Source organism: Apodemus sylvaticus, chromosome X (genome assembly GCF_947179515.1).
Source record: "Apodemus sylvaticus chromosome X, mApoSyl1.1, whole genome shotgun sequence".
Lineage (NCBI taxonomy): Eukaryota > Metazoa > Chordata > Mammalia > Rodentia > Muridae > Apodemus > Apodemus sylvaticus.
In genome coordinates, this window is record NC_067495.1 from 3,411,161 (window position 1) to 3,437,409 (window position 26,249).

The 26,249-nt window shown below is 41.5% G+C and overlaps 1 protein-coding gene across 1 annotated transcript in view; it reads left to right on the plus strand.

Annotated features, from left to right (window-relative positions):
- Dipk2b (divergent protein kinase domain 2B) overlaps positions 1-26,249 on the plus strand; it is a 48,573-nt gene that overhangs the window by 14,824 nt on the left and 7,500 nt on the right. Inside the window, exon 3 of the mRNA XM_052171577.1 lies at positions 24,575-24,748. Within this exon, the coding sequence (XP_052027537.1) occupies positions 24,575-24,748 (174 nt within the window). The remainder of the gene's footprint in view (positions 1-24,574; positions 24,749-26,249) is intronic.

A 26,249-nucleotide genomic window follows, 5' to 3' on the forward strand; every position in this document is an offset into this window, starting at 1 on the left:
AACAAAAGAAAAAAGTCAACATGCATTTCATAAATTCTGGACAAACCTCATTGTTTTTCTATTTATTAAGATCAAAGTCATCAGTATTCTTTTCTGGCAGCATCTTCTCCCTTTCTTGTCATACTTTCTTCCCAGAGACCCTTTACCTTTGGCATCTACAACCTGTATGCCCTTAAATTTTTCCTACACTTTACTAGTCCCAGATCTCCACATGCCCATTCTTTTCTTTTTAGCAAAACACAGTTTCAAATAGATTTTTCAGTGGAGGAAAAAACTGTCACCCAGAAAAATTGAAGACTAAAGTTTAAAACAATCTTGCAATAAATATTTATAACAGTGATGCTTATAATTAGCCAAATGGTGAGAACAACCCAAATGTACACCAGCTGATGAATGGCTAAATAAAATGGGTGATTGTCTTAGGCAGGGTTTCTATTCCTGCACAAACATCATGACCAAGAAGCAAGTTGGGGAGGAAAGGGTTTATTCAGCTCACAGTTCTGCATTGCTGTTCATCACCAAAGGAAGTCAGGACTTGGAACTCAAGCAGGTCAGGAAGCAGGAGCTGATGCAGAGGCCATGGAGGGATGTTTCTTACTGGCTTGCTTCCCCTGGCTTGCTCAGCCTACTCTCTTATAGAACCCAAGACTACCAACCCAGAGGTGATACCACCCACAAGGGGCCCTCCCCACTTGATCACTAATTGAGAAAATGCCCCGCAGCTGGATCTCATGAAGGCACTTCCTCAAGGGAAGCTCCTTTCTCTGTGATAACTCCAGCCTGTGTCAAGTTGACACACAAAACCAGCCAGTACAGTGATAAAGAAACCATGAACTATTTATTAGTCAGCCTTAACAAGGGAAAACGTACTGATTCACACCACCACATAGATGAACCTTGAAAACATTCTCCACAAAATAAATGGACAGAAAGGGCAAGTGTAATTCTATTTATAGGAAATAGACACAATGGATAAATGAATAGAGACAAATAGATTAGTAGTTGACAAAATCTAAGAAAAGGAGAGAATTCAGAGTGAACATTATTGGGATGCAGTTCCTTTGGGTATAAACAAATTCTAGAATTAAGTACTAATGATGTACTAAAACCCATCAAATTGTATAGTTTAAAATGACTAAAGTGGCCAGGCATTGTAGAGTCTGCCTGCAGTCCCAGAACTTGGGAAGCTGGGGTAGGAGGGTGGCAAGACTGAAAAAAATTTATACTACATAGTGAGATATTTTATCAAAATAAAAGCATCACTAAAGTGTTCAACTTCATGTTATGTGAACTTTAACTCTGTAATAAAAGGAAGTATGGTGGAGACAAATGTGATCAAAGTACATTGTGCCTGAGTATGACTATATCCTTGTAAAACTCAGAGCAAGGTGCACTGAACAAGAAAAAAAGAAAGGAGTCATTAAAATAAAAAAAGAAAAGAGTCATTAAAATACTAGCCTATCTTGTGAGTCAATTCTTTTAAAGGCATGGGACAGACAGCTAACCTCCTAGTGTACCCTAGACCAAAATGATAACAATGGAAAACATTTAACTGCCAGCACTCCAGGAAAACATTTGGATACTAAGCCAAGAGTGTAATTCTCTGGCACAACAATAACAGTGGTGTTTTGTTAACTATCTCAGATGTTCCTAATGCTGCCAGCTTTCTGTATTGGTGGGCTCCATGTTGTGTATTCCAAAATAATCTGTGGTACTCACTTGTAGTCCTAGCTACTTTGAATTCTGAGGCAGAACCATACCTGGAATTCAAGAGTTCTAAACCAGTCTATGCAACATAGTGAGAATCCCCCTAAAAACACTCCAAAATGAAAGAGTCTGTATTAACTGTAAAAATACTTTTTCTCTTTCCCTACACAATACAACATAATTATTTGAAGGTTATACATTATTGTAAGTCATCTGGAAATGATTAAAATTTTGGAGATGTGCCTAGACGCTACAAAAATACTAAGCACTTTCGATAAAGGACAAAGTGTTGAGGAGGACCATGTACCCAATGACATACCCATATATTCTTTCCACATAACTCAGACATAGCACCAAAACATTCTTTTTTATTATTTATTCTTTGTATGCCATATTGAATATGATTTTTCATGGAAGGCAGTAGACATTTTCTGTATCTTTTTATTAATTTAATTATTTATTTATGTGTAATTTAATTTATTTACAATTCACATGTTATCTCCTTTCCAATTTCCCCCTGTCCTGAAAACCCACTATCCCACTCCCCCTCCCCTGCTTCTATGAGGGTGTTTCTCTACTGCACATTCAGCCAGAGCCACATGTACTCCTTGGTTGGTGGCTTAGTCCCTGGGAGCTATGGAGGGTCTGATTGGTTGATATTATTGTTCTTGCTATGGGGTTGCAAATCTCTTCAGCTCCTTCAGTCCTTTCTCTAACTCCTCCATTGGGGACCCCACACTCAGTGTGGTTGGCTTCGAGCATCCGACTTTATATCTATAAGGCTCTCGCAGGGCCTCTCAGGAGACAGCTATTATCAGGTTCCTTTCAGCAAGCCCTTCTTAGCATCCACAATAGTGTTGGAGTTTAGTGACTGTATATGGGATGAATCCCCAGGGACAGTCTCTGGGTGGGCTCTTCACTTTGTCTCCATATTTGTTCCCATGAGTATTTTGTTCCCCTTTCTGAGAAGGACCAAAGCACACATGCTTTGATCTTCCTTCTTCTTGAACTTCATATGATCTGTGAATTGTATCTTGGATATTCCAAGATTCTGGGCTAATATCCACTTATCAGTGAGCGCATACCATGTGTGTTCTTTTGTGATTGGGTTATCTCACTCAGAATGACATTTTCTAGGTTCATCCATTTGCCTAAGACTTCATGAATTTATCGTTTTTAATAGCTGAGTAAAACTCCATTGTGTAAATGTACCAAATTTTCAGTATCCATTCCTCTGTTGAAGGGCATTTGACTTCTTTACAGCTTCTGGCTATTATAAATAAGGCTGCTATGAAAATAGTGGAACATGTGTCTTTTTATATATTAGAGAATCTTTTGGGTATAGGCACAGGAGTGGAATAGCTGGGTCCTCAAGTAGTAATATGTCCAATTTTCAGAATGATTTACAGAGTGGTTGTACCAGCTTGCAATCCCACCAGCAATGGAGGAGTGTTCCTCTTTCTCCACATCCTTGCCAGCATCTGCTGTCACCTGAGTTTTTGATCTTAGCCATTCTGAGTGGTATGAGGTGGAAACTCAAGACTGTTTTGATTTGCATTTCACTCATGACTAGGGATGTTGAACATTTTTAGGTGCTTCTCTGCCCTTACTTTCTCAAATGAGAATTCTCTTTTCAGCTCTGTATCCTATTTTAATTAGGGTCATTTGGTTTTCTAAAGTCTAACTTCTTGAGTTCTTTGTATATATTGGATATTAGCCCTCTGTCAGATGTAAGGCTGGTAAAGATCTTTTCCTAATTTCTTGCTTGCCATTTTGCCCTATTCAGAGTGTCCTTTGCCTTACAGAGGCTTTGTAATTTTATGAGGTCCCATTTGGGGATTCTTGATCTTAGAGTGTAAGCCAATAGTGTTCTGTTAAGGAAAATTGTCCCTGTGCCCATGTGCTCGAGGCTCTTCCCCACTTTCTCTTCTATAAGTTTCAGTGTATTTGGTTTTATGTGGAGGTCCTTGATCCATTTGGACTTGAGCTTTGTACATGGAGATAAGAATGAATCAATTTGCAGTTTTCTACAAATTGACTGCCAGTTGAACCAGCACTAGTTGCTGAAAATGCTGTCTTTTTTCCACTGGAGGGTTTTAACTCCTTTATCAAAGATCAAGTGGCCAAAATGTGTGGGTGCATTTCTGGGTCTTCAATTCTATTCCATGGATGTACCTGCCTGTCACTGTACCAATACTATGCAGTTTTTAACACAATTGCTCTGTAGTACAACTTGAGGTCAGGGATGGAGATTCCCCAAGAAGTCATTTTATTGTTGAGAGTAGTTTCCACTCTCCTGGGTTTTTTGTTATTCCAGATGAATTTTAGAATTGCTTTTTTGAACTCTATGAAGAATAGAGTTGGAATTTTGGTGGATATTGCATTGAATCTGTAGATTGCTTTTGACAAGATGGCCATTTTTATTATATTAATCCTGCCAATCCACAAGAATGGGAGGTCTTTCCATCTTCTGAGGTCTTCTTCCATTTCTTTCTTCAGAGACTTGAAGTTCTTGCCATACAGATCTTTCACTTGTTTGGTTAGAGTCACACCAAGATACTTTATATTGTTTGTGGCTATTGTAAAACATGTTGTTTCCCTAGTTTCTTTCTCAGCCTGATTATCATTTGCGTAAAGGAAGGCTACTGATTTGTTTGAGTTAATTTTATATCAGGCTACTTTGCTGAAGTTGTTTATCACCTGTAGGAGTTTTCTGGTGGAGTTTTGGGGGTAACAAGTATATAATCATATCACCTGCAAATAGTGATAGTTTGACTTCTTCTTTTCCAATTTGTATCCATTTGACTTCCTTTTGTTGTCTAATTGCTCTAAGTAGAACTTCAAGTACTATATTGGATAGGGAGAGAGAGGGCATCCTTGTCTAGTCCCTGGTTTTAATGGGAGTGCTTCAAGTTGCTCTCCATTTAGTTTGATGTTGGCTACGGGTTTGCTGTATATTGCTTTTACTATGTTTAGGTATGGGCCTTGAATTCCTGATCTTTCCAAGACTTTTAACACAAAGGGATGTTGAATTTTGTCAAATGCTTTTTCAGCGTCTAATGAAATAATCATGTGGTTTTTTTTCTCTTAGTTTGTTTATGTAGTGGATTACATTGATGGGTTTCCATATATTGAACCATCCCTGCATCCCTGGGGTGAAGCCTACTTCATCGTGGTGAATGATAGTTTTGATGTGTTCTTGGATTCTGTTTGCAAGAATTTTATTGAGTATTTTTGCATCTATATTCATAAGGGAAAATCGGTCTGAAGTTCTCTTTCTTTGTTGGGTCTTTGTGAGGTTTTGGTGTCAGTGTAACTGTGGTTTCATAGAATGAATTGGGTAGTGTTCCTTCTGCTTCTAGTTTGAGGACTACTTTAAAGAGTATTGGTATTAAGTATTCTTTGAAGGTCTGATAGAATTCTGTACTAAACTCATCTGGTCCAGGGCTTTTTTTTTTTTTTTTTGGTTGGAAGGTTTTAATGACTGCTTCTATTTCTTTAGGGTTTGTGGAACTGTTTAGATGGTTTATCTGATCCTCATTTAACTTTGATATGGTATCTGTCTAGAAAAATGTCCATTTCACCCAGATTTTCTAGTTTTGTTGAATATAGGCTTTTGTAATAGGACATGATGATATTTTTGAATTTCCTCAGTTTCTATTGTTATATCAACCTTTTCATTTCTGATTTTGTTAATTTGATCTTTTTCTATTACTGATTTTAGTATTCTTCTTTGATTTGTGCATTTGATGTTTTGACTATTATGTGACAGGAGAAATTTCTTTTCTGTTCCAATCTATTTGGAGTTCTGTAGGCTTCTTGTATGTTTATGTGCATCTCTTTTTTTAGGTTAGGGAAGTTTTCTTCTATAATTTTGTTGAAGATATTTACTGACCCTTTACTTTGGAAATCTTCACTCTCTTCTATATTTATTATCCTTAGGTTTGGTCTTCTCATTGTGTCCTAGATTTCCTGGATGTTTTGAGTTACAGGCTTTTTGCATTATGCATTTTATTTGACTGTTGAGTCAATGTTTCCTATGGTCTCTTCTGCACCTGAGATTCTTTCTTCTATCTCTTATAATCTGTTAGTGATGCTTGCTTCTGTGACTCCTGATCTGTTTGCTAGGCTTTCTATCTCCAGGGTTGTCTCCCTTTGTGATTCCTTCATTGTTTATATTTCCGTTTTTAGATCCTGGATGGTTTTGTTCAATTCTTTCACCTGTTTGCTTGTGTTTTCCCATAATTCTTTAAGGGATTTTTGTGTTTACTCTTTAAGGACTTCTACCTGTTTCCCTGCATTCTCTTGTATTTCTTTAAGGGAGTCATTTATGTCCCTCTTAAAGTCCTCTATCATCATCATGAGATGTGCGTTTAAATCATAGTCTTGCTTTTCTGGTGTCTTGGGGTATCCAGGGCTCACTATATAAAGAACTAGGTTTTGGTGATGCCAAGTAGCCTTGGTTTCTGTTGCTTATGTTCTTCCCTTTGCCTTTCACCATCTGGTTATCTCTCGTGTTAGCTGTTCTTCCTGCCTCTGACTGTGGCTTGTCCCTCCAGCAAGCCTCTATGTCAGTACTCCTGGGAGACCAGCTCTCTCCAGGAAGAATTTGGGTATGAAGAGCTGTGGTACAGGGCCAGCTCTGTGGTACAGACAGAAACCAGAAGAATCTGGTCCCCAGCTGTTTCTTGGTTCCTGTGCCCTAATGACTCTCAGAGGGTCCCTCTTCAGCCAGGAATTTGAACAGAAGCGGTGGTCTTACATGTGCTCACAGGTGTGTAGGCTCTCCTGGAAGACCAGCTCTCTACTGGTGGTATTTGTGTATGTATCACTGTGGCACAGGATCAGCTCTGGCTGAGAAGTCTCCTGTCCCAGGCTGCTCCTTGGTTCCTGTGTCCTGAGGGTTCCAGGAGTGTCCCTCTAAGCAGCAGTGGTGGTTTTACCTGTGCTCACAGGCTTGTGATGTGTGATATGTGGGTATGGAGTCCTGTGGCAGAGGATCAACTCCAGACCAAACAGAAACTGGAGGGCTCCTGTCCCAGGTTGCTCCTCAGTTTCTATGTCCTGATGGTTCCAGGCAGATTCCAGTGAGCAAAAGTGGTGGTCTTGCCGGCACTCATAGGCTTGCCTGCACTCTTGGGATGCTAGCTCTCCCCAGGCACAATTTGGGCATGGAGCCCTGTGGCAGAGGATGAGCTCCAGGTCAGATGGAAACCAGAAGGCCTCTCAGGATTCTAAGCAAGCAGTGTCTGTTCCTGATCTCATTTGGAATAATCTGAGATCTCTGAGTCCTAAATTTGGCTGAACAGCTCTGCCCTCTTTTTTTAGCAATCCATCAGGCATAGGGACTTATTTACAGTTGGGAAATCCTGTTTATACTTATGTGGGAGTTTTACGCACCAAATGGGGAGCTCTTAGAGGATGGATGGGAACGAGATGTGCCTCATCTTTCAACGTACATCAAATAGCCCAGAGTCAGCTTTCTGTCAGTGTTTGACTTAAGCCGCCTACCCCAAGCCCATTTTCTCAAGAGCTACTTTCTAACAGGGACCAAATCCCTTAAAAGTGTGTGTGTGTGTGTGTGTGTGTGTGTGTGTGTGTGTGAGAGAGAGAGAGAGAGAGAGAGAGAGAGAGAGAGAGAGAGAGAGAGAAAGAGAGAGAGAGAGAGAGAGAGAGGGAGGGAGAAGGAGAGAGGGAGAGAGGGAGAGAGGGAAAGAGGGAGAGAAGGAGACAGAGAATGTACAATTGTAGGTATTGGTATGTCTTCAGGGAAAGTAAGAAAAGGCCACAATAAACTAACTACCCTTGTTCAGAGAATTGGCATGGCAGAGAGGAGAAGAGAAAACAAAGAAACAGAAGTAAATAGGAGTGTTGCACCTGCCCATTGGCCTTGGATCTGGCACTGTGTCTTCTTGTTTATTAATAAAGTTGACATGGGTGTAAAGCCTGGTGGTCCTCATCAGAGGCAGAGTCTGGAGTTTGGGGCTCCCCTCCTGCAGGGACAAGTCCAACTTTGTTATGTGAACACTCTTTGGAGCCACAGAATATCTACAACAGGATCTGCCAAAAATGGTGGCAGAAGCAGTAATCAAGAGGAAGTTAAAAATCCAGGGTGTGTGGCTGTGTATGCCCAGCACTTACTGTAATAAAACCATGACTTTTCTACATTGTTCTGGTGGAAATATCCCACAGCCTAAATTGCTAGTCCCCAAACAGAAGCACAGCCAAGAACACCACTCTTTTTTTCACAATATGCTTGTTTGCAAAACTACAAAGGCTTCCCTGTTATTATGCCAAGTGCAAAGAAGCAAGCACCCCAGCCAGCCAGGGGTTGGAAAGGGAAAAACATATTTGCCCATGGTGTCTGCCTTCCATCCTCTCAGGAACCATCTAATCTGCCTGGACATAATCCTACATGCAATTCAGGATACCATCTCCAAGGAAAATGGACGAGGAGCTTTTTGACCACTAGATGGCAATGCAGAGTCTTTTAACAGCTTTGTTTAAACCTGGGCAGCTAGCAATTTTGCTTCCTATTTTCCATTATTTCTTTGAATAGATAGATTCGAGAAAATAAGCAAATTCACCAAAACGCAGCTTAATCAATCAAAATATAGGCTTATATGTAACTGCTGAAAAAGATAAATTCATTTTTGCTTAAATTTAATTCAAAAATATCTAAGGGTTTTGTTTTGGGGGTGTTTTGTTTGGTTAACTATTTTATAAATTTATTTGATAGAATTCCCCAGAATCCCCTGGATTTGGAGGGGTTTTTATCCTCTTTACATCTCGTTCTTTGCCCCCCCTTCTGTTCACCGCCTCCTCATTTCCTTTGAACATGTAGGGGCCTGCTCATTATCTTCTCCACCCTAGCACATCAAGTCTCTGTGAAGCAAGGCTCATCCTCTCCCCCGAGGCCAGACAAGGTAGCCCAGCTAGAATATATCCCATAGATAGGCAATAGCTTTTGAGATAGCCTTCGCTCCAGTTGTCCAGGACCCACATGAAAACAAAGTTGCACATCTGTTACATATGTGTGAAGAGGCCTAGGTTCAGCCTATGTATGTTCTTTGGTTGGTGTTTCAGTCTCTGAGAACCCTAAGGGTCCAGGTTAGTTGACTTTGTTGGTCTTCCTGTAGAGTTCCTATCCCCTTCAGGGCCTGCAATGCTTCCCCCAACTCTTTCATAAGAATCCCCAAGTTCCATCCACTGTTTGGCTGTATGTGTCTGCATTTGTCTGAATCAACTGCTGGGTAGAGCCTCTAAGAGGACAGCCATGCTAGACTCTCGGTTTTTACAGGACCTTGGAAGACACTGGAAGGGCATGAGTTTTCTGCACTCTGGAAGATGACAGCTCAGTGTTGTGACAGACTGTACTACCTACATTCTGATACCAGAAAAGAAATGACAAAGTATTTTCCTGGAAATGCAATTTTATATTAGGTTCACGGCTACTTTTAAAAATATAAATTTTTAATTTCTCACAAGCCACTACTAGCTCAAGAACCCCTCCAAACATTCAACAGGGTTTTGTTTGTTTCTTTCTTGTTTAAATATTAGGGTGACTATATTGATGCTAAAAATAAAAATAGCTCACTACTGGCTGCATCATTTTCACACTTGTCTAACATTGGAGTTAAAATTGAAATGACTACCCCAGCTGGATGGAGTACATCTGTAATTTGGGAGGCTGGGGCAAACGGAGAGCCAGCCTGGGCAATACCAAAAACCAAGAAATGATTGTCAGTGAACAAGAAAAGTTAAGCAACCAAACCTGTCTTGGCAGTCTCACTTGAGACAGGTTTGTTTCTTCCGTGCCCTTTCCTGAACAGTCTTTCAAATGAAAGCCCCATCAGAGGGCCATGGTGACTCCATCATGAGACCTTGCTTCTGGTCACCTTTGGAAGTGACCATTACACTGTTTGTTGCCCACAGGAGTTTTGAAGGAGCAGCAGAGAGGAGCTATGGGATAGATTAAGTGTCTCCACAGTGTGATTTCTCCTGCTAACCATGGAATTGCTGAGAGCTGAAGGAACTAAGATTTTAAATAAACGGATTTGTTTGGTGCTGGAATCATTGAGGCTTAGACAAATCACATTTGTGACAAACTGTTTGGAATAGAAATGAGGACCTCTAGGGTGGTTTGAATGAAAATGGCCCCATAGGCTCATATGTTTGATGATTTGGTCCCCAGCTGGTAGAACTGTTTGAGAATGACTAGGAGGCTTATTGGAGAAAGTATTTCACTGTGGACAAATGAGGTGATTTGAGGTTTCAGAAGACTGCTATCCCAGTTATCTATCTATCTATCTATCTATCTATCTATCTATCTATCTATCTATCTATCTATTATAATCTCTTTATTTTATATCTATTTCTATCTTCCTCACTCTCTCACACTGCCCCTCTCTCTGCTTCCTTCTTGAAGATCAAAATGTAAGCTCTCAACTTTCCCTGTTGCTATGCCTTTGCTCCACCATCAACTACTCTAACCTTCTAAAATCATCAGCCCAAACCCAACACTTTTATAAGTTGCCTTGGTCATAGTGTCTTATCACAGGAAGAGAAAAGTAATTAAGACACTTGGCCTCTAATTTCCAGGGCCTCATTGCATTGCATTGTAGAGTCACAGAGAGAGAGGGGTGGGGGGAAGAAGGGAGGGAGGGAGGGAGGGAGGGAGGGAGGGAGGGAGGGAGGGAGGGAGAGAGGTCACCTACTCAGTTCAATAAAATGACTTCTACATCATTCTTCACAGACCTCATGGATGAAAATAGAACATGGTAAAAAGGTTTTCCCAGGCTTACCATGGACAAGTTTAAGCCGAAAAGGGAAGCAAGAAGACTAGATAAAAACTGGGCATAAGACAGATCACCAGGGTACACAGGCCTGCCCACATGGCACTCAAATGTAGATGAGAAGAGGCCCCCATTCAACACGTGACTAATGTTCGAATAGTCAAGACAGACCATGTAAGAGAGCCTTGTCTAAAGAGAAGGGCTTTGAACTTTTCCAGCATTTGCATGTTAGTGAACCAAGCCCCCTCAAAAGACATGGAGCCATCCTCCATTTTTGCTATAAAATCCTTCCTTTGAGATCTCACTATCTCTGTTCTGATATACAGTAGCCCCTCCTTTATTTGAAATTTCATTTTACAGTTCCCACTACCTACAGTCAACCATGGTTCAGAATATTAAAAAAGAAATTCCAGAAATAAGCAATTCATAGTTTTGAAATGTCTTACTATAGCATATTGTAAAAATTATTATATTTTTATTTAATTGGCATCAGGATGTCTCTTAAGCATGTCTCTATGTGTGGTGGTTTGAATAGGTATGGCCCCATAGTCTCATCTCTTTGAATGCTTGGCCCATAGGTAGTGACACTATTAGGAGGTGTGGCCTTGTTGGTGTAGGTGTGGCCTTGTTGGAGGAAGTGTGTCACTGTGGGGGTGGGCTTTGAGGTCTCCCATGCTCAAGCTATGCCCAATGTGACACGCAGTCTCCTTCTGCTGACTTTGGATCAAGATGTAGAACTCTTAGGTCCTCTAGCACCATGCATGCCTTCATGCTGCCATGTCTCCTGCCCTGATAATAATTGACTAAACTTCTGAAACTATAAGCCAACCCCAATTAAATTTTTTTCTTTATAAGAGCTCCAATGGTCATGCTCTCTTCACAGTAATAAAACCCTAAGTAAGACATTATGTTTCCTTTTTTATAAGATATGGTTTCTTATTGAACCTAAACTTAACCACTTTGGCTAGGCTGGCTGACCATGAGGATCTGTGTCTCTACTGCCCAACTCTCAAGTTACAGATGTATGCCACAATCCTAGGGTTTTATATGGATACTGAGGATCCAAACTCATGTTCTCATGCTTGCACAGAAAGTACTTTATTATCCGAGCCAACTCCCTACCTAGCCCCACATTTATTGTATTTTAGTATTAGTTATCATTATACTTTACTGTGAATAATTTGTAAATTAAACTTTTTCAGAGTTCTTTGGATATGTGGAGAAACATAATTAATTTGGAATTTGTTTATTTAGTATTGGTGCTATATATAGTTTTTCTCATGTACAGAATAGTGTAGAACAAATTACCTGCTGGTAAGAAATGGATGCTTTTCCTGTAAATGTGACTTGACTCAGAGTCCTCTGGTCTGGCTATTTCAGTATGTATGTTCACATATCATGAAGAAAACAGAGGCTAAACATTGTAACTATAGAATATGTTCTGTAAAGAAAGTGACATGAAAGAATAAATTGAAGATCCAGCTTATATATTATGTATAAAAAGTGTTTATTAGGCCACAAAACTCTCAATAAATTTTTGGAACAAGAAATATTAAAGACCAGGTCCTCTCATTAAAATGTAGTAACATCAGACAAAAAATAAAAAAATAAAAAGACAAAGACAAAAATACAGGGATTTAACAGTATTATCTTTAGAGCACAGAGCAAAGAACTGAAATTGAAATGTGGATAAAATAACAATGAGGGAAATTCCATATAACCACTATGTACATGATTTATTAGCCTTTGCCAGATCACTGTTCAGAGGAAATTCAGAAATCAATGCAGAGCTGTATCTTGATGTGGAAAACAAAAAGATACAAAAATGAATGTTAGTTCGACCAAATTCAGAGTTACTTACACTAGACATAATTTTCCAAACTGAGTTAATTCTCCTCTCTGAATATTATCTAGACTTCTGTGGAAGGCATGATTTATAAACATTTTAGTTTATATTAAGAAGTAAATTTACTCCCAGTTTATATATGACAGCAGGCCTCAGAGCAAGATTAAAATGGATCTCTAAGGCCAGTAAAATGGATCAGTTTGTAAAAGTATCTGCCAGCAAGACTAACAGTCTGAATTCAATCCCAAGGAACACATGTGCTAGGAGAGAACTGACTCTCAAAAGCTGTCTTCTAACCTTCAAATGTGTGCTCCTTTCACACACACACTAATTAATTAATTGTTTTTGAGAAAGAAAGGAAGGGTTTATTTGGGGTACACAGTTTTAGGGGATACAGTCCATCATACTGAAAAAGGCATAGCTGCTGGCATAGGAAGCAGCTCTACTTCTGTTTGTCATAAGTTCTTGAAACATACTTGAAACATCACCAATTAAAGAAAATAAGGTAAACACAAAAAAATTATTGTCTACCTTACTACACAATGACAGGAATCAGAAAAAAATCTATGTTTTCTTTTTTGGACAGAAGAAATCCCCTGAAAACTCACTGTTAGTCTGTCTTCTTGTAACTTTCATACATATAAATTATTTCTATTCACTTGCTCCCAAACCTCCCTCCTAAATTGTTGCATCACTAGTCTAAAAATCCAGTTCTCTTTCCTATCTGCCCATTGACCACATATTGAAGTATATTAATGCTATGTAATATCTTAACTAAAAACTCTTCTTACTAGATTTTCATTTATAAGAACAGAACAAAATTGATTTTAAATTAAATCTACTACTCTAGCCTATCAGCTTAATCCTGATTCAAAAAAAGATTCATATTTATTTTTATCTTATATGTGCACAACATGTGTGTTGTTGCCTGCAGAAACCAAAGGGATGCTTTTGATATGCTACAATCTATATGGTTGTGAACACTGAGAACCAAACCCGGGTCCTCTAGAAGAGCAGCAAGTGTTCTTAACTGCTGAGCTATTCTGTCCAGCCTCTTGATTCTGATTCTTTCTCTTACTACTATCATCGCAAGGTCACATCACCTTCAGTTTGAATTAACAGAACTTTAGTTATGTACTATTGTTAATAAAGTTGTTACACAAGACAGGGCCAGAGAAAAGGTCTTATTTTCCATGGAAATTTATTTATTAGCTTTTAGATAAACCCAGTAAGACAATTATTATTATCTTTGGTTTTACAGCCAAAATCTTTAGTGTTAAAATAAGAATCACTGTTGAGTATCTCACTACATCCATGTATTCTATTTCTGAGATAAAAAAAAAATCAAATAGAAGAAAGTCAGTCAGAAATTATTTGATTAACAGAATTCTCAGTGGTTCCATAATATCAAGTGTCAATCCAGAAGCTTCTGCAGTTTATTTTATTTACCATGATCTGGGTTGAGCCTATTAGTCACCAATTTCTCTATTCTACCCCTTGCTCCTCCTGAATATTGAAAACAAGTTTTTGAGGGTTTTTTTCCTGATCTCTGTATCCACTGCCTATGGTTCAGAAATACAGTCTGTGGGCTTTTGTGCCAGAGAACTTGTTCAGAATAATTCAAGCTTGTATGGTGCAGCTAGATTTTCATTCCTGCTCAGCCTACTTTGTTCTACCCTTTTTCAGATCAAAGGCTCATCATCTGGTAAAGAAGATAGTCAAACTTTAAACCAAAGCAGAGAATTCAATTTGTTGGCCACCAAAATTCTTCCCATGACCCTATTCAACAAGCCTTTCTCTTTAAAAAAAAAAATAAAACCTCTGTACAATGTCAATTATTGAGGTTGTTTTGAGATTTGCTTTTTTTTTTTTTTTTTTTTTTTGGTTGGTTGGTTGGTTGGTTGGTTGGTTGGTTGGTTGGCTGGGTGGGTGATTGCTTGGTGGGTTGGTTGGTGATTGGTTGGTTGGTTGGTGGTTAGTTGGTTGATAAGTTGTTTGGCTGGTTGGCTGGTTGGTTGGTTGGTTGGTTGGCTGGTTGTTTGATTGGGTGGTTTGTTGGTTTGGTTTGGTTTGGTTTGGTTTGGTTTGGTTAGGTTTGGTTTGGTTTGGTTTGGTTTGGACAAGGTTCTAAGTTTCTGGAGAATGGAACTTGGCCTAGCCTTGATGCCAGATGGGAGGAAGAAGCTAGAAATAGGGTGTGGGACTGGAAACAGCCTTTAGGGCCCCTCATTCCCCCTTTCTCTTATACAAGCTCCAATCCTGGAGCTACACTCAGGAGTCTCGGGTAACTAACTCCTGTCCTGTCCTCAGGATGTCATATTGTTGGTGCAGGACCATCAGCTCTACTGGTCCTATTCTTTCTCTTATGAACTTCTGTGAAGCCCACCCACATTTCTCAATTTCTCTGCACATAATTTACCCCTCCTATATCATTCATCTCATTCTGTTGCATAGGAAACTTTGTGGCAGATATGTTACTCTGGTTCACAAGAGTACCAGTTGCTTAGCGGTAGAGACCCTCTGTTATTTATCTTTATGACCCCATACACTGTGTAATACAAATAAATTTTGACAAAGTTTTGTTGAATAAATGACTAGCTGTACCCTCTGAGGGAGCTTCTACAAGTTTCTTAACACATGTGCTTGCTTGGAGTGGTCTGTTTGATTTGGAGGAAGAGTTTTCTAATTCTTTGTGATTATATCTAAAATGCAGTGGTTGGGGTTGAGCCTAGAGACAATCACAGTGATTTTTGGACTGCTAGCACTTCCTTCTGGATGTTGGGGGAAAGGAGAGCTTAGCTGAGCCTGTGCTTCTGGAGCTGCTATCTCATACCCTGGAAGCTGCTTGCTTTTTTTTCTGCCCACAGCCCTTCCTTCTAACATAAAAAGGCATATAATGCCACCCAGGGTACACTAACAAGAGAGAACTTAGGGTTAAGATAGAAAATGTAAAAGAAGATACGATGGCTGGGGCTATAGCTCCAAAATAAAACACTTGCATAGCAGGTGCAAGGCCCCAAGTTCCAAGAGGAAAAGCACCAAAAGAAAAAGTCCCATAATTCTACCTCTCTGTTTGAACCCTGTTTGATACCCATGGTACAATCTCACCAGAGAGGCTCAGGAAGAGGGTAGAGAAAAAGCCTAAAAGCCCCTTTCCTGGGCCAGCAAGAGTAGTTTTTGGCAATCAGAATTCTCAGAGCCTCCCGGATCAGAGTTGTCAGACATGCTTAGTTTCTTTTTTTTAATTAGAAAAAGAAGTAGAAAATAGAACCAATAGCCCAAAGAAAGATGTGGCCCAGTGGAAAATTGAAATCCACCTTTGCATACTTGAATCAAAATGACAGACCATTAAATAATGTGTTTTGTTATGCATCAACTGCCCTGACTGCCCCAGCTGTCAGCTGCTTTGCTTGCCACAGTGACGACTGCATCTGACATAGTAAAAATCTTTGACCAACCCACAAACACTACATTTGTGAAGTCCCAGAGGCCCTGGGATAGAGGAAGATGCAGGACTGAAGGTGGGAGGAAAGAAAGAAAGCTGTCCCCAGTAGGAGAGAAAAACCAGATCAGACTTCCATCTGGCAGGTAGTTCAAGATGTTGACAACCCTATGAGCACTACCAGGTAAGATTTTTGAATGTCAACCATTTGCCAACAATCGACATGGAAACATAAAGAAGAAGAAGCCTGACTAGGGTTATGGCTACATAGACAGTAGGCATGGCAATGTAGGAAGTTAAGATGGTCCTCTACTTCAACATGGCAAGGCAAGTCTGCTAAACAATTCATGTGGTGGTGCTGGTGCTGGTGCTGGTGCTGGTGCTGGTGTCAGTGTTGGTGTTGGTGGGTTTGAATGGCATCTCACTCTGCAGCCAGTGCTGACCTAGAACTTCATCTTCCTACTTCAGTCTCCCCCATGCTGGTATCAGAGAAGTGTAATACCTCATTTAGCTTTGTATTTGTGTCTTAATCAGGGTTAAGGTTAGGATTAGGTTAGTCACAAGGATCAAAAAGTAGGCTCAGACTATTTAAAGTCAAAAAGTCTCACCTAAGAGACACACATCTGGTAATTATTGTAAGGGTGTTTCCAGAAAAGTTCAATGGAGGTGGAAAGATTCACCCCCAATGTGGTAGCACCATTCCATGACCTGGAGACATGGACTAAAGAAAAAAAAAAAGGAGGAGGAGGAGGAAGAGGAGGGGGAAGAAAGTGGTGGTGCTGGTGGTGATGGTGATGGTGATGGTGATGGTGCTGGTGCTGGTGCTGGTGCTGGTGCTGGTGGTGATAGTGATGCTGGTGCTGGTGCCGGTGCTGGTGCTGGTGCTGGTGCTGGTGCTGGTGCTGGTGGTGCTGGTGCTGGTGCTGGTGGTGCTGGTGCTGGTGCTGGTGCTGGTGCTGATAGTGGTGCTGGTGCTGGTGCTGATGCTGGTGCTGGTGCTGGTGCTGGTGGTGGGGTCAGCTATCTGTCTGCTATCTGTGGAGTACCAGTATCTGTCTCTCTCTGATTCCTGACTGCAGATGTAACATAGCCATGTGCTTCATGATCCTGCTTCCATGCCTTCACTATTATACCCAGCAACATAACCCCAGCACAGAACAAGCATTCAATGATATTAGCTACTGCTTTTCTTCTCATAAAATTAATGGGTATAACCCCTACTAGCTTTCTACACAGTTGACTCAACACACTTGTGAAAAGGTAACTTACTTTAGGTAACTATCTATTCATGCTTGTCTGAAGTGGCCTCAGCACATGCCTACTGTACTGATTTTGTTGTTAAAATCATCTTTTTTTATGGGGGTGAGAGAAAGATGCCTGAAGGAGAGGACAGGAAAATGCATGGAATGTGGAAGTAGAAGGGCAGAATCCTGGGGTAGGTGGGATATAAAGGAAAAGAGGAGGAAAAGAGAAATGTTGGGGTTCAGAGAGAATAAACTAAAACAAAGCAATCTCCTACTTTATATGCTAACCACAGTGGTTTGAAGGAGCAGTATATAGGCTCACATACTGGAACACCCAGTCCCCAGTTGGTGGTAATGTATGGAGAGGCTATGGGACCTCTCAGAGGTAGAGCTCTGCTGGAGGAAGCTTGTCCCTGAGAACAGACTCTGAGGGTTTATAGCCTGCCCCCACTTGCTGCGGCCTATCTGTGTGGCCTTTGTGCTACTGAGGATGTGATCTTCCAGCCTCGTGCTCTCCTTCTCATGCATCAGTGTCCACCATTGTGGACAGAAGTTCCTCTGGGACCTTAAGCCAAAATAAAGTCTTTCTTATATAAGTTCTCTATGTGTCTGTCCCTGTTCCTCTGTTTCTCTCTTCCTCCCTTCCTCCCTCCCCCCACCTCTCGCTCATACTGCATTAGTTATTTTTCTAATTCTGTGATCAGACACCATAACCAAGGCAATTTACATAAGAAAACACTTAATTGGGCTTAGAGCTTCAGAGGGTTCGAGTCCATGAGGGTGGAGCAAAGGCATGGCAGCCAGAACAGCTGAGCGCTCAAATCTCAAACTGCAATAACAAAGCAGAGATCACGTTGAAGGCAAGAGCCTTTTGAAAGCTCAAACTCACACCCAGTGACACACCTCCTCCAATAAGGCCGCATTCCCTACTCTTTCCCAAATAGTTCCACCAAGCATATGAGCATATGAGGGTCTGTTCTTACTGAAACTACCACACAGCTTAACATGGATTCCTGAGGCCCATGGTATGTATCATTATTATTATTATTATTATTATTATTATTAAAGACATTTATTATCAGGTGCTTGACATTTGTTGACTTCTTTTAAAAAAATCAAGTTGTAAACTTTATTACAAATTGAAAATGAAGTTCTTAAAAATCTCAACTTGACCAAACATGAAACAATTTAAAAACCGTTAAAGGTGTATTAAGAAAAACCAGGGCTTTTTTTTCTCTTAAAAAACACATTTGTCATTACCAAAAAGAGATATCTTTAAGTAAAAATAATAAAAACCCCATACTGCGAAGGTATACAGACAATGCTAACGTTACCTGGTCAACGAGCAAAAAGCAAGCACTTAAGGTCTTCATCTCTGATCTTTGTTCATGTCTTATTGCTGGAATTTCATATTCATTTCTTGTTGGATGACCAAACCAGATGACTGTAGCGATGGTAAACAGGCATTTACTCAGCCCCGCCCTGCTCAGCCTCGGGAGCAGACGAATTCACAGCTGGTGGATCGGCTGCTTTTGTCTCTTTGCCATCTTGTGGTTTAGGGTTCTCTGGGCGTCTGAGTCGGTAATTGAAGTTGCAGCGGTACCGATGTGGTGGTGGCTGCTGATCCTGGGTCTCATCTTGATTTTCTTTGTCCTCTTCACTGCCATCCTCTCTAGGCTGTCTTTGGCGAGGAGGGCCCCTGCGGAATCGTGGTCTGTAACCCCCGATACATATTCTGTCTCACTGATCTACCTTGCTTTCCTGCACTCTGGCGGTCAGCACCCTCCATCTCTTCCTCTTAAACAGGGGGATTGGAATACTGTGGTCCACAAACACAGGGTCTCTGCATGTAGTAAGATGAGAACCTTCGCCTGGCCTTCAGGAGCGCTTTCTGATCCCTTGTTCTTTTCCCCACTCTCAGTATTTTGCTAATTTTGCTGGTAATTGAGTGGAGGACACCTACGATGTAGACAGCATCTGTAATAGTTCCAGTCTACTGCGTATTTACTGCCTTGAACTGGAACTCCACCAGGGCCTGGAACATTTGCTGCCTCCGCACCCTTTTCTCCTTCTACAACATCAAACTCCACAGTCTCTCCATCTCCTACACTTCAAAGGTACTTCCTGGGGTTATTCTTTTGGCAGTCTGGTGTACAAATACATCTTCCTTGGTGCCATTCCTGTTAATGAAACCGTATCCGTTCCTTACATTGAACCATTTTACTGTTCCCAAAACCTTCGTTGAGATGACCTCTTGTCGCCGCCAGAGGGCGCCACCGATGTGAGGCCTCCCTGGCCGCCACTAACCTTGCGCTGCCTGTGGAGCCAGGCTTGGGAGACTGGGATGGCAGGAGAATGTTAGGTCTTGTCCTCCCTGCTTAAAGTTGCTGTGATGGTGACTGGGGCTAATGGGGACAGCTGCGGCTCCTCCTGGGTGTGATGGTGACTAGGCCGTGGCAGAGGTGGACGTCTTTTCTTTTCTTTTCTTTTCTTTTCTTTTCTTTTCTTTTCTTTTCTTTTCTTTTCTTTTCTTTCCTTTCCTTTCCTTTCCTTTCCTTTCCTTTCCTTTCCTTTCCTTTCCTTTCCTTTCCTTTCCTTTCCTTTCCTTTCCCTTTCCTTTCCTTTCCTTTCCTTTCCTTTCTTTTCTTTTCTTTCTGTCTTTCTTTTTTCTATTTGTCAAGACATTTTCTCTGTGTAACCCTGGCTGTCCTAGAATTTGCTCTGTAAACCAGGCTGGCCTCAAACTCAGGGATTCACCTCCCTCTGCCTCCCAAGTTCTAGGCTTGTACTACCTTGCCCAGCTCCAGAAGTCATAGGTTTTCAAACCAAAATACCAGCAGCAGGTGTAGGTTACCTCCCTATGAGATTTTAACCAGCTAGCTAGTCCCTAGAGCATCCCAAAACAATAGAGGCTCTACCATTGTTCTTGGTTACCCAATAGAACTAGACCATAAGACCCAATTACTGAAGACACCACTCATTCTGGATACAGAACACAGAGAAACCAAGCTGGAACTGAGATAGATTCCTCCTTGTTAGCTAATATTCATAGCACTGGAAGATGCAGTGTAGGCTGTTGGGTAATTTGTTATCAACAAGCATACCCATCTGTGTATCCTGTATGCTAAAATGCTGTACTGCCTATCAATATATGCCCAGTGGCATATAGTGGCATAGATGCTGGGACTAACCAACCACTCTCCCCCTTACTAGCTCTGAGGCCCATTTTGTAGGAAGAAAATCATGTTTGGCACTGTGGACTTAACCAAAAGTCTATGACTAGAGTGGTCATGGTCCTACAATATAATTTACTACTGATATTTTGCTAAGTGGGAATGTAGTTAAACTGCCTTGTAAATATTTATTTTTATACCCACAGACTAGTGCAGCTCTCAGTTCTAGTCAGAGAGAAGCCTTTTTTTGGAGTAGGTGATGGATAAAGCAGGGACCCATAACTGGTCAAAGTGCTGAGAATAAGTGACTGCTGAGTGCTTGGATGAAAAATGGACATCCTCCCTATAAAATTCAAGGAGCACCCGGGGAAGAGGGTGTGGAGGGACATGTGAGAACTAATGGAGAGGAGTGCAGTGGAGCACTGTCTTCAGGATATGCCACAACCATGTAATCATGAACACACAGCAGCTGTGACTGACCACATGGGCAAGGGAAAGGAAGGAAGGACATGGGGTAGAAGGAAGACTGGTTGGAAAGAAGGTGTCAACAGAAGTAGACGAGGGACGAGAGAGGGCAGTGGAGGGGGGTGAATGTAATCACAATGCATTGTATACAGGTATGATATTGATATGTTTTTAATTAATCAAATTTTGAAATCATCTCTTTCACTCTCAAAAAAAGTTCTGGTTCAGAAGATGTATCATCCCTTTAATAATTCCCTCGGTTGCATGCAAGAAAAAGAACCATGCAGTTGTTAAGTGTGATAGTTTGAATATGCTTGCCCTAGGGAGTGGTGCTATTAGGAGGTGTGGCCTTGTTGGAGCAGGTATGGCCATGTTGGAGGAAGTGTATCACTGTGGGCACAGGCTTTGAGACCCTTCTAGTTGCCTGAAAGCCAGTCGCCTCCTGTCTGCCTTTGAATGAAACCCTAAGCTCCTCATGTTCCTGCCTTGATCATAATGGACTGAAACTCTGAACCTGTAAGCCAGTCCCAATTAAATTTTGTCCTTATAAGAGTTGGTTTGGTCACGGTCTCTCTTAACAGCAGTAAAACCCTAACTAAGACATTAAGCGGACAGATCTGGAATTCAAACCCCAGCACCTGGACTGTAAAGGATATGCGTATAACTATTTCATCATCCTGCCTTCTGGAAAGACAAGCTTAACGTGAGTGTTGTCTACCCACCCAAGCAGAAATCTCTCCTCAGGTCAGCAGAGTACAAGGTTGAATAACAGGAAACAGGCAGTCAGCTTGTGTTAGAAGACTCCAGTAGAAGCAGGAGAAAGGATACAGCCACCCATGCAACTCCACATATAGGTGGCTCATTACTCCTCTCCTAGGAACCCTCCCCAGCAACCAAGATGGAACAAAAGCTCAATCCCTCTGCTCCTCAGAGAACACTCCATCAGGCTTCAACTTAGAGCCTCTGCAAAGCACCAAGAATATAAACAGACAGACAGGCTGCCTAGGGAGAAGATACCATCTGAAGTGAGAAGACCTCTCTTACATAGAAACTTGGGTCTTTGAGAAACTGAACTTGTGGTGCAGGGAATACTTTCCATATTGTTTAGCCCATCCCACAAAGTCATCCAGGTGATTTAATGCAGCCTTAATGTCTGCTCAACTGTCCTGGGTATGCTATCCACTCTAACATGATCTAAGACAAACTCCAAATTTAACATTACCCCTGGGGCTCATTTTTTCTTCTGCATCTATTCTTTGCAGTTGACTTAGTGCCAGTGACTTAATTTTAGGGAATCTGGGTTGATCAACCTACGTAGCAGAGGGCAACTTCCTAAGGGGAAAGAGACCTATCATAAGCCTGCCCTAACTTACAGATTTCAAAGCAAAATTGAAAATGGCGTAGGGACCATATACTTATTAAATTCACCCTCCTCCAGTACATGTAACAGTGAGCTAAGAAGATGAGCTCTGCCTATAAAGTCACCTGTCTGAGAGTAGCAAATTTGTTATCAAATTTCTAACTGTTTAAAATCATCCATGCGGTTACTTCAAAACCATCACTATACTAGTAGATAGTTATAGATGGAAATTGACACATCAAAACACTCCCTGTTGTGTTGGCACTTCAGAGGAAAGAAATAGCCCAAAATGACTTTATTAAAAGAACAAAATTAGCCAGGTGGTGGTGGCACACGCCTTTAATCCCAGCACTCGAGAGGCAGAGGCAGAGGCAGATGGATCTCTATGAGCTCGAGGCCAACCTAGTCTATAGAGAAAGTTCTAGGACAGCCAGGGTTACATAGAGAAACCCTATCTCAGCCCCCTCCAAAAAGAACAAAACTAGAGTAGGCATAAAACTGTCAGTTGTTTTTTTTTTTTTAGTTGTTTTTTTAATAAAACAAAACAGGAGTTTCCTGCTTTGGATAAAGGAAGGTCTTCATGAGAGCCTATTGATTAACTGTGATGCATAATTGACGTCAGCTCTGTTTTAACAGCATACTTAACAGCAAAATCATATGAAAGGTGTTAAAGGGTATAACTGGAAGTAGGTTTATTAGAATTAAAGTTTTCTCTTCTCCCCCTGGGAACTAAGAAAGCTTGAGAACAGCTAAGTTCACACAGAGTGAAATGTCATTTGTTGGACATTTCATTCAACATTCTACACCCAGTTGTTGGAGGTGACTTTACTGACAAAAGCCAGCTTCCAATCTTAGAGTGAAAAGTTCTTATTCTTTCTAAAAATAAGATTTTTTTCTAAGAACAACTAATGTTCTTGTCTTTCATAGATTTATATTTCCATCAGAGTGAATATTCAGATGTGTTCAGCAGGGATAAATCTTCACCTTTTAAGCAGTATTTGCTTTTGAAAACATCAAAAGTTACTCAGAACTTCTTGGGTAATTAACATATAAATTAACTCTAACATAATAAGATTTGGGGGGACCTGGGGTTCTCAAGGCTTTAAAAGAATTTTTTAAGGTTCATTCCTGTGATGTGATAGAGATGACACCACTATCCTCCTGAGGCAAAGTTAAGTTTCAATGGGTTCAGGACTCCCTATTCCTTGAGTGCCTCAGTAAAGACACATTTCTCTGGGTTGGTAAAGTTTCTTGGCTTCCCTGGAACAAGGAACAAAGGCGCAGTGCGCCCAGTTTCTATAAAAGGAATTTGTGATGATGTCAACTTAGTCTGTTTTCTATTGCAACACATGAACAGCACAGGCCAATTTTTGAAGAATAGCTATTTGTTTCACTAAAGGATTTTGAGGCTGGAAAGTCCAAGAACTTGATACTAGCATCTGGCATGGGCTTTCATGCTGTATTATGACCTGTCAGAACCATCACATGATGTGACAGAGCAAGCATGCTAGCTTAGGTCTCTTTTCCTCTTCTTTTTTTTTTTTCCTTTTAAAATGTATTTATTTTATGTATGTGAGTACACAGACGCTGTCTTCAGACACCCCAGAAGAGGGCATCAGATCCCATTACAGAAAGTTGTGAGCCACCATGTAGTTGCTAGGAATTGAACTCAGGACCTCTAGAAGGGCAGTCGGTGCTCTTAACCACTGAGCCTCTCTGATACCCTCCTGGCTTCATCCAATCCTAATTACCACCTGAAGATCTCACCTCCAAATATCATTAACATATGACTTTGGAAATTGAAGTTCCAATGATGAAATTTTGATGGACAAAGTCAAATCATAGCACCATCCTTGAACCAGAATTTAGCATGGCAGCTTATAGGCCTGAGCTTGGGAATGCAGTAATTGTGGGGATCATTGTTGCGGTGGTAGTGGTTGTTTTTCTCTGAATTTTCTTTAAGTCCCCAGTCCCTTTTGTTCATAGCATCCATTGCTTTCTTTATAGCTCTATCATATATCCTATTTCTCAGATGGATCTCTAAATCTAAATCCTCAGGGAAAATCTTGATAATGAGCTAACTTTGCCAACCGGACAACATTATGAATGGCCTGTACACTGGACACTCCATATCCCACAAAGACAGTCTTATCCTACATCTGTAAGGAGGCAGCCATGGGAAAAGAGCTTGCCCTTGAAACACACTGACAGCAGTACGGCTGGGACTGTTAATTCTCTTTTGAAGCTATCCTTGTTGCATAGAAAGAAAAAGTAATCTTCAAACTTTCAAAGAAACAGAGCCTCCATGTCCCCAGTGCCCCCATTCCTCCATAGCCTGCCATGCCTTCTCCTGGCCCAGCCTACAGGAGTATTCCATTCCCTGCACCCCATCCAGGGGTCTCCACCCTCTTGCTCCGCGCTCTCCGCAACCACCCATGAGTGTCTCCTCTACTACTCACCTGGGCTACCATTGCAGTGTCTGTATCACTTACAAAAATTCAGCACCACTTCAGTGTCCTGGGTCTCTTTTGTGTGTCTCCAGGGCTTGCCCAGTCCCTTCCTGCGCTGCCCTTCACAAAGACTCTTGGACCGTGTGGTTCGACGCTATGCTGAAGTAGTCGATGCAGGCAGCATCTTCATGGACCACTTCACTGACCGTGACAAGCTGCGTCTCCTCTACACACTGGCTGTCAATGCACACCCCATCATCCTGCAGGTACTCAGTGACCCCCCCCCCAGCTTCCACTCCCTGGGTTGATTTTTCTCCCCTTCTTGCTGCATATCTTGGGGCCACAAAGCTGTGCCAGTACCTTTGCAACAGCAGGTAAATGTTTGACAGCCTTGGCAGCTGTAGAGGAAATAGGTATGGGCTTGCAGGGCTGAGGGTGTGGGTAGCAGGGAACAGCAGCCAACTTTACAAGCTGAGGCAGCCAAGAAGGGCGCTGTGGAGGAAGGCAAATTTAATCTCTGCCACTAAGATATGTAAGATTGGAGCAAGCTCGGGGGCTGGTGAAACATCCACCCACAGATGCACCCTGAAACTATGTTTGGAAAGGAGAAAAACTGGGAGTGACATAATTGAAGAGTGGTCAAATAAATGAGGATGTATTGGGGCTGGGGACATGCTTAGTCCAAATGACAGAGACACTTACCATATTAAGAGACATGCATAGAACCTGGGGGGCTAAATCCCTCTGACCAAGGGTCAGGACATAAGTTACATAGTGGACAGGAAGGATGCCAGAGGTTGAAAACAGAAGAAAAGAGGCTGAAAAAAGAGTAAAGGGTAGATGAATGGGTGGAAGAAGAGAAAGAGGGAAGGAGAGGAGAGGAGGAAGAGAGGGAGAGAGGGGGGAATAAGGACGGGAGGGAGGAAAGAAGGGAGGGAGGGAGGGAGGCAAGGAAAAGAGGAAGGAAAGTGAGGCATGGTGGATATAATATGATCATCTTTTACAATACTATATTAGATGCAAGTAGAGAAGAAAGGAGTCACAACAAAGACAGTTCCTAAAAATTAGCCAAACTGCAAGTGTTGCTTATTGTATTCTTGCTACATGCCAGGTGTTATGCTGAAGATTTGCTATCACTGTCAGAGCTCACTACACCCCCCCCCCAGAGTGTTTATCGCCATCAGAACTCAGAAAATTTCAGCCATGAAACCTAAATCCAAAGGTATCTGACAACAGGTCAGACAATACCAAAGGTCAGAGACAACAGAGGCTGTACTCTTTCCCCTAAAACCTGCCCAGTAGCTTTGGCCCTAAATATACTAATGGCAGAGAAGAAGCTGCCACTTGCCCTGCAGGCTCAGGGGTCTTCTTGGAGATCTTTCACCCACAATTCTAACTTTTGTTGGCACCTTAGTTACCTTAAGGCTTGGTTCCTGAGATTCCTAGCCTGGGACCAGGGAGATGAAATATTCCACTCAACCCTTGGCTTTACCCTGAGAGAGTGGGGGCTAGAACCCAGGAGTGGCTTTGCACATTTAGACAAGGTCAGTAGGTGTAGGATGCTCCTGTGAGACACAAAGTATGTAGGTGCCCCAGATAGGTGAAACTCAAAGAACAAAGAGCATGAATCCTTTATAACATGACTTAAAATGGGTAGAAGATACCAGAAAAAATGTTGGGGAGCCGAGGAGGCTTTGAAGTCTACTTTTTGTTTTGTTTTCTATAGTGCTGGGGATGGGACCCAGGGCCTTGTGTGTGCCAGATAAG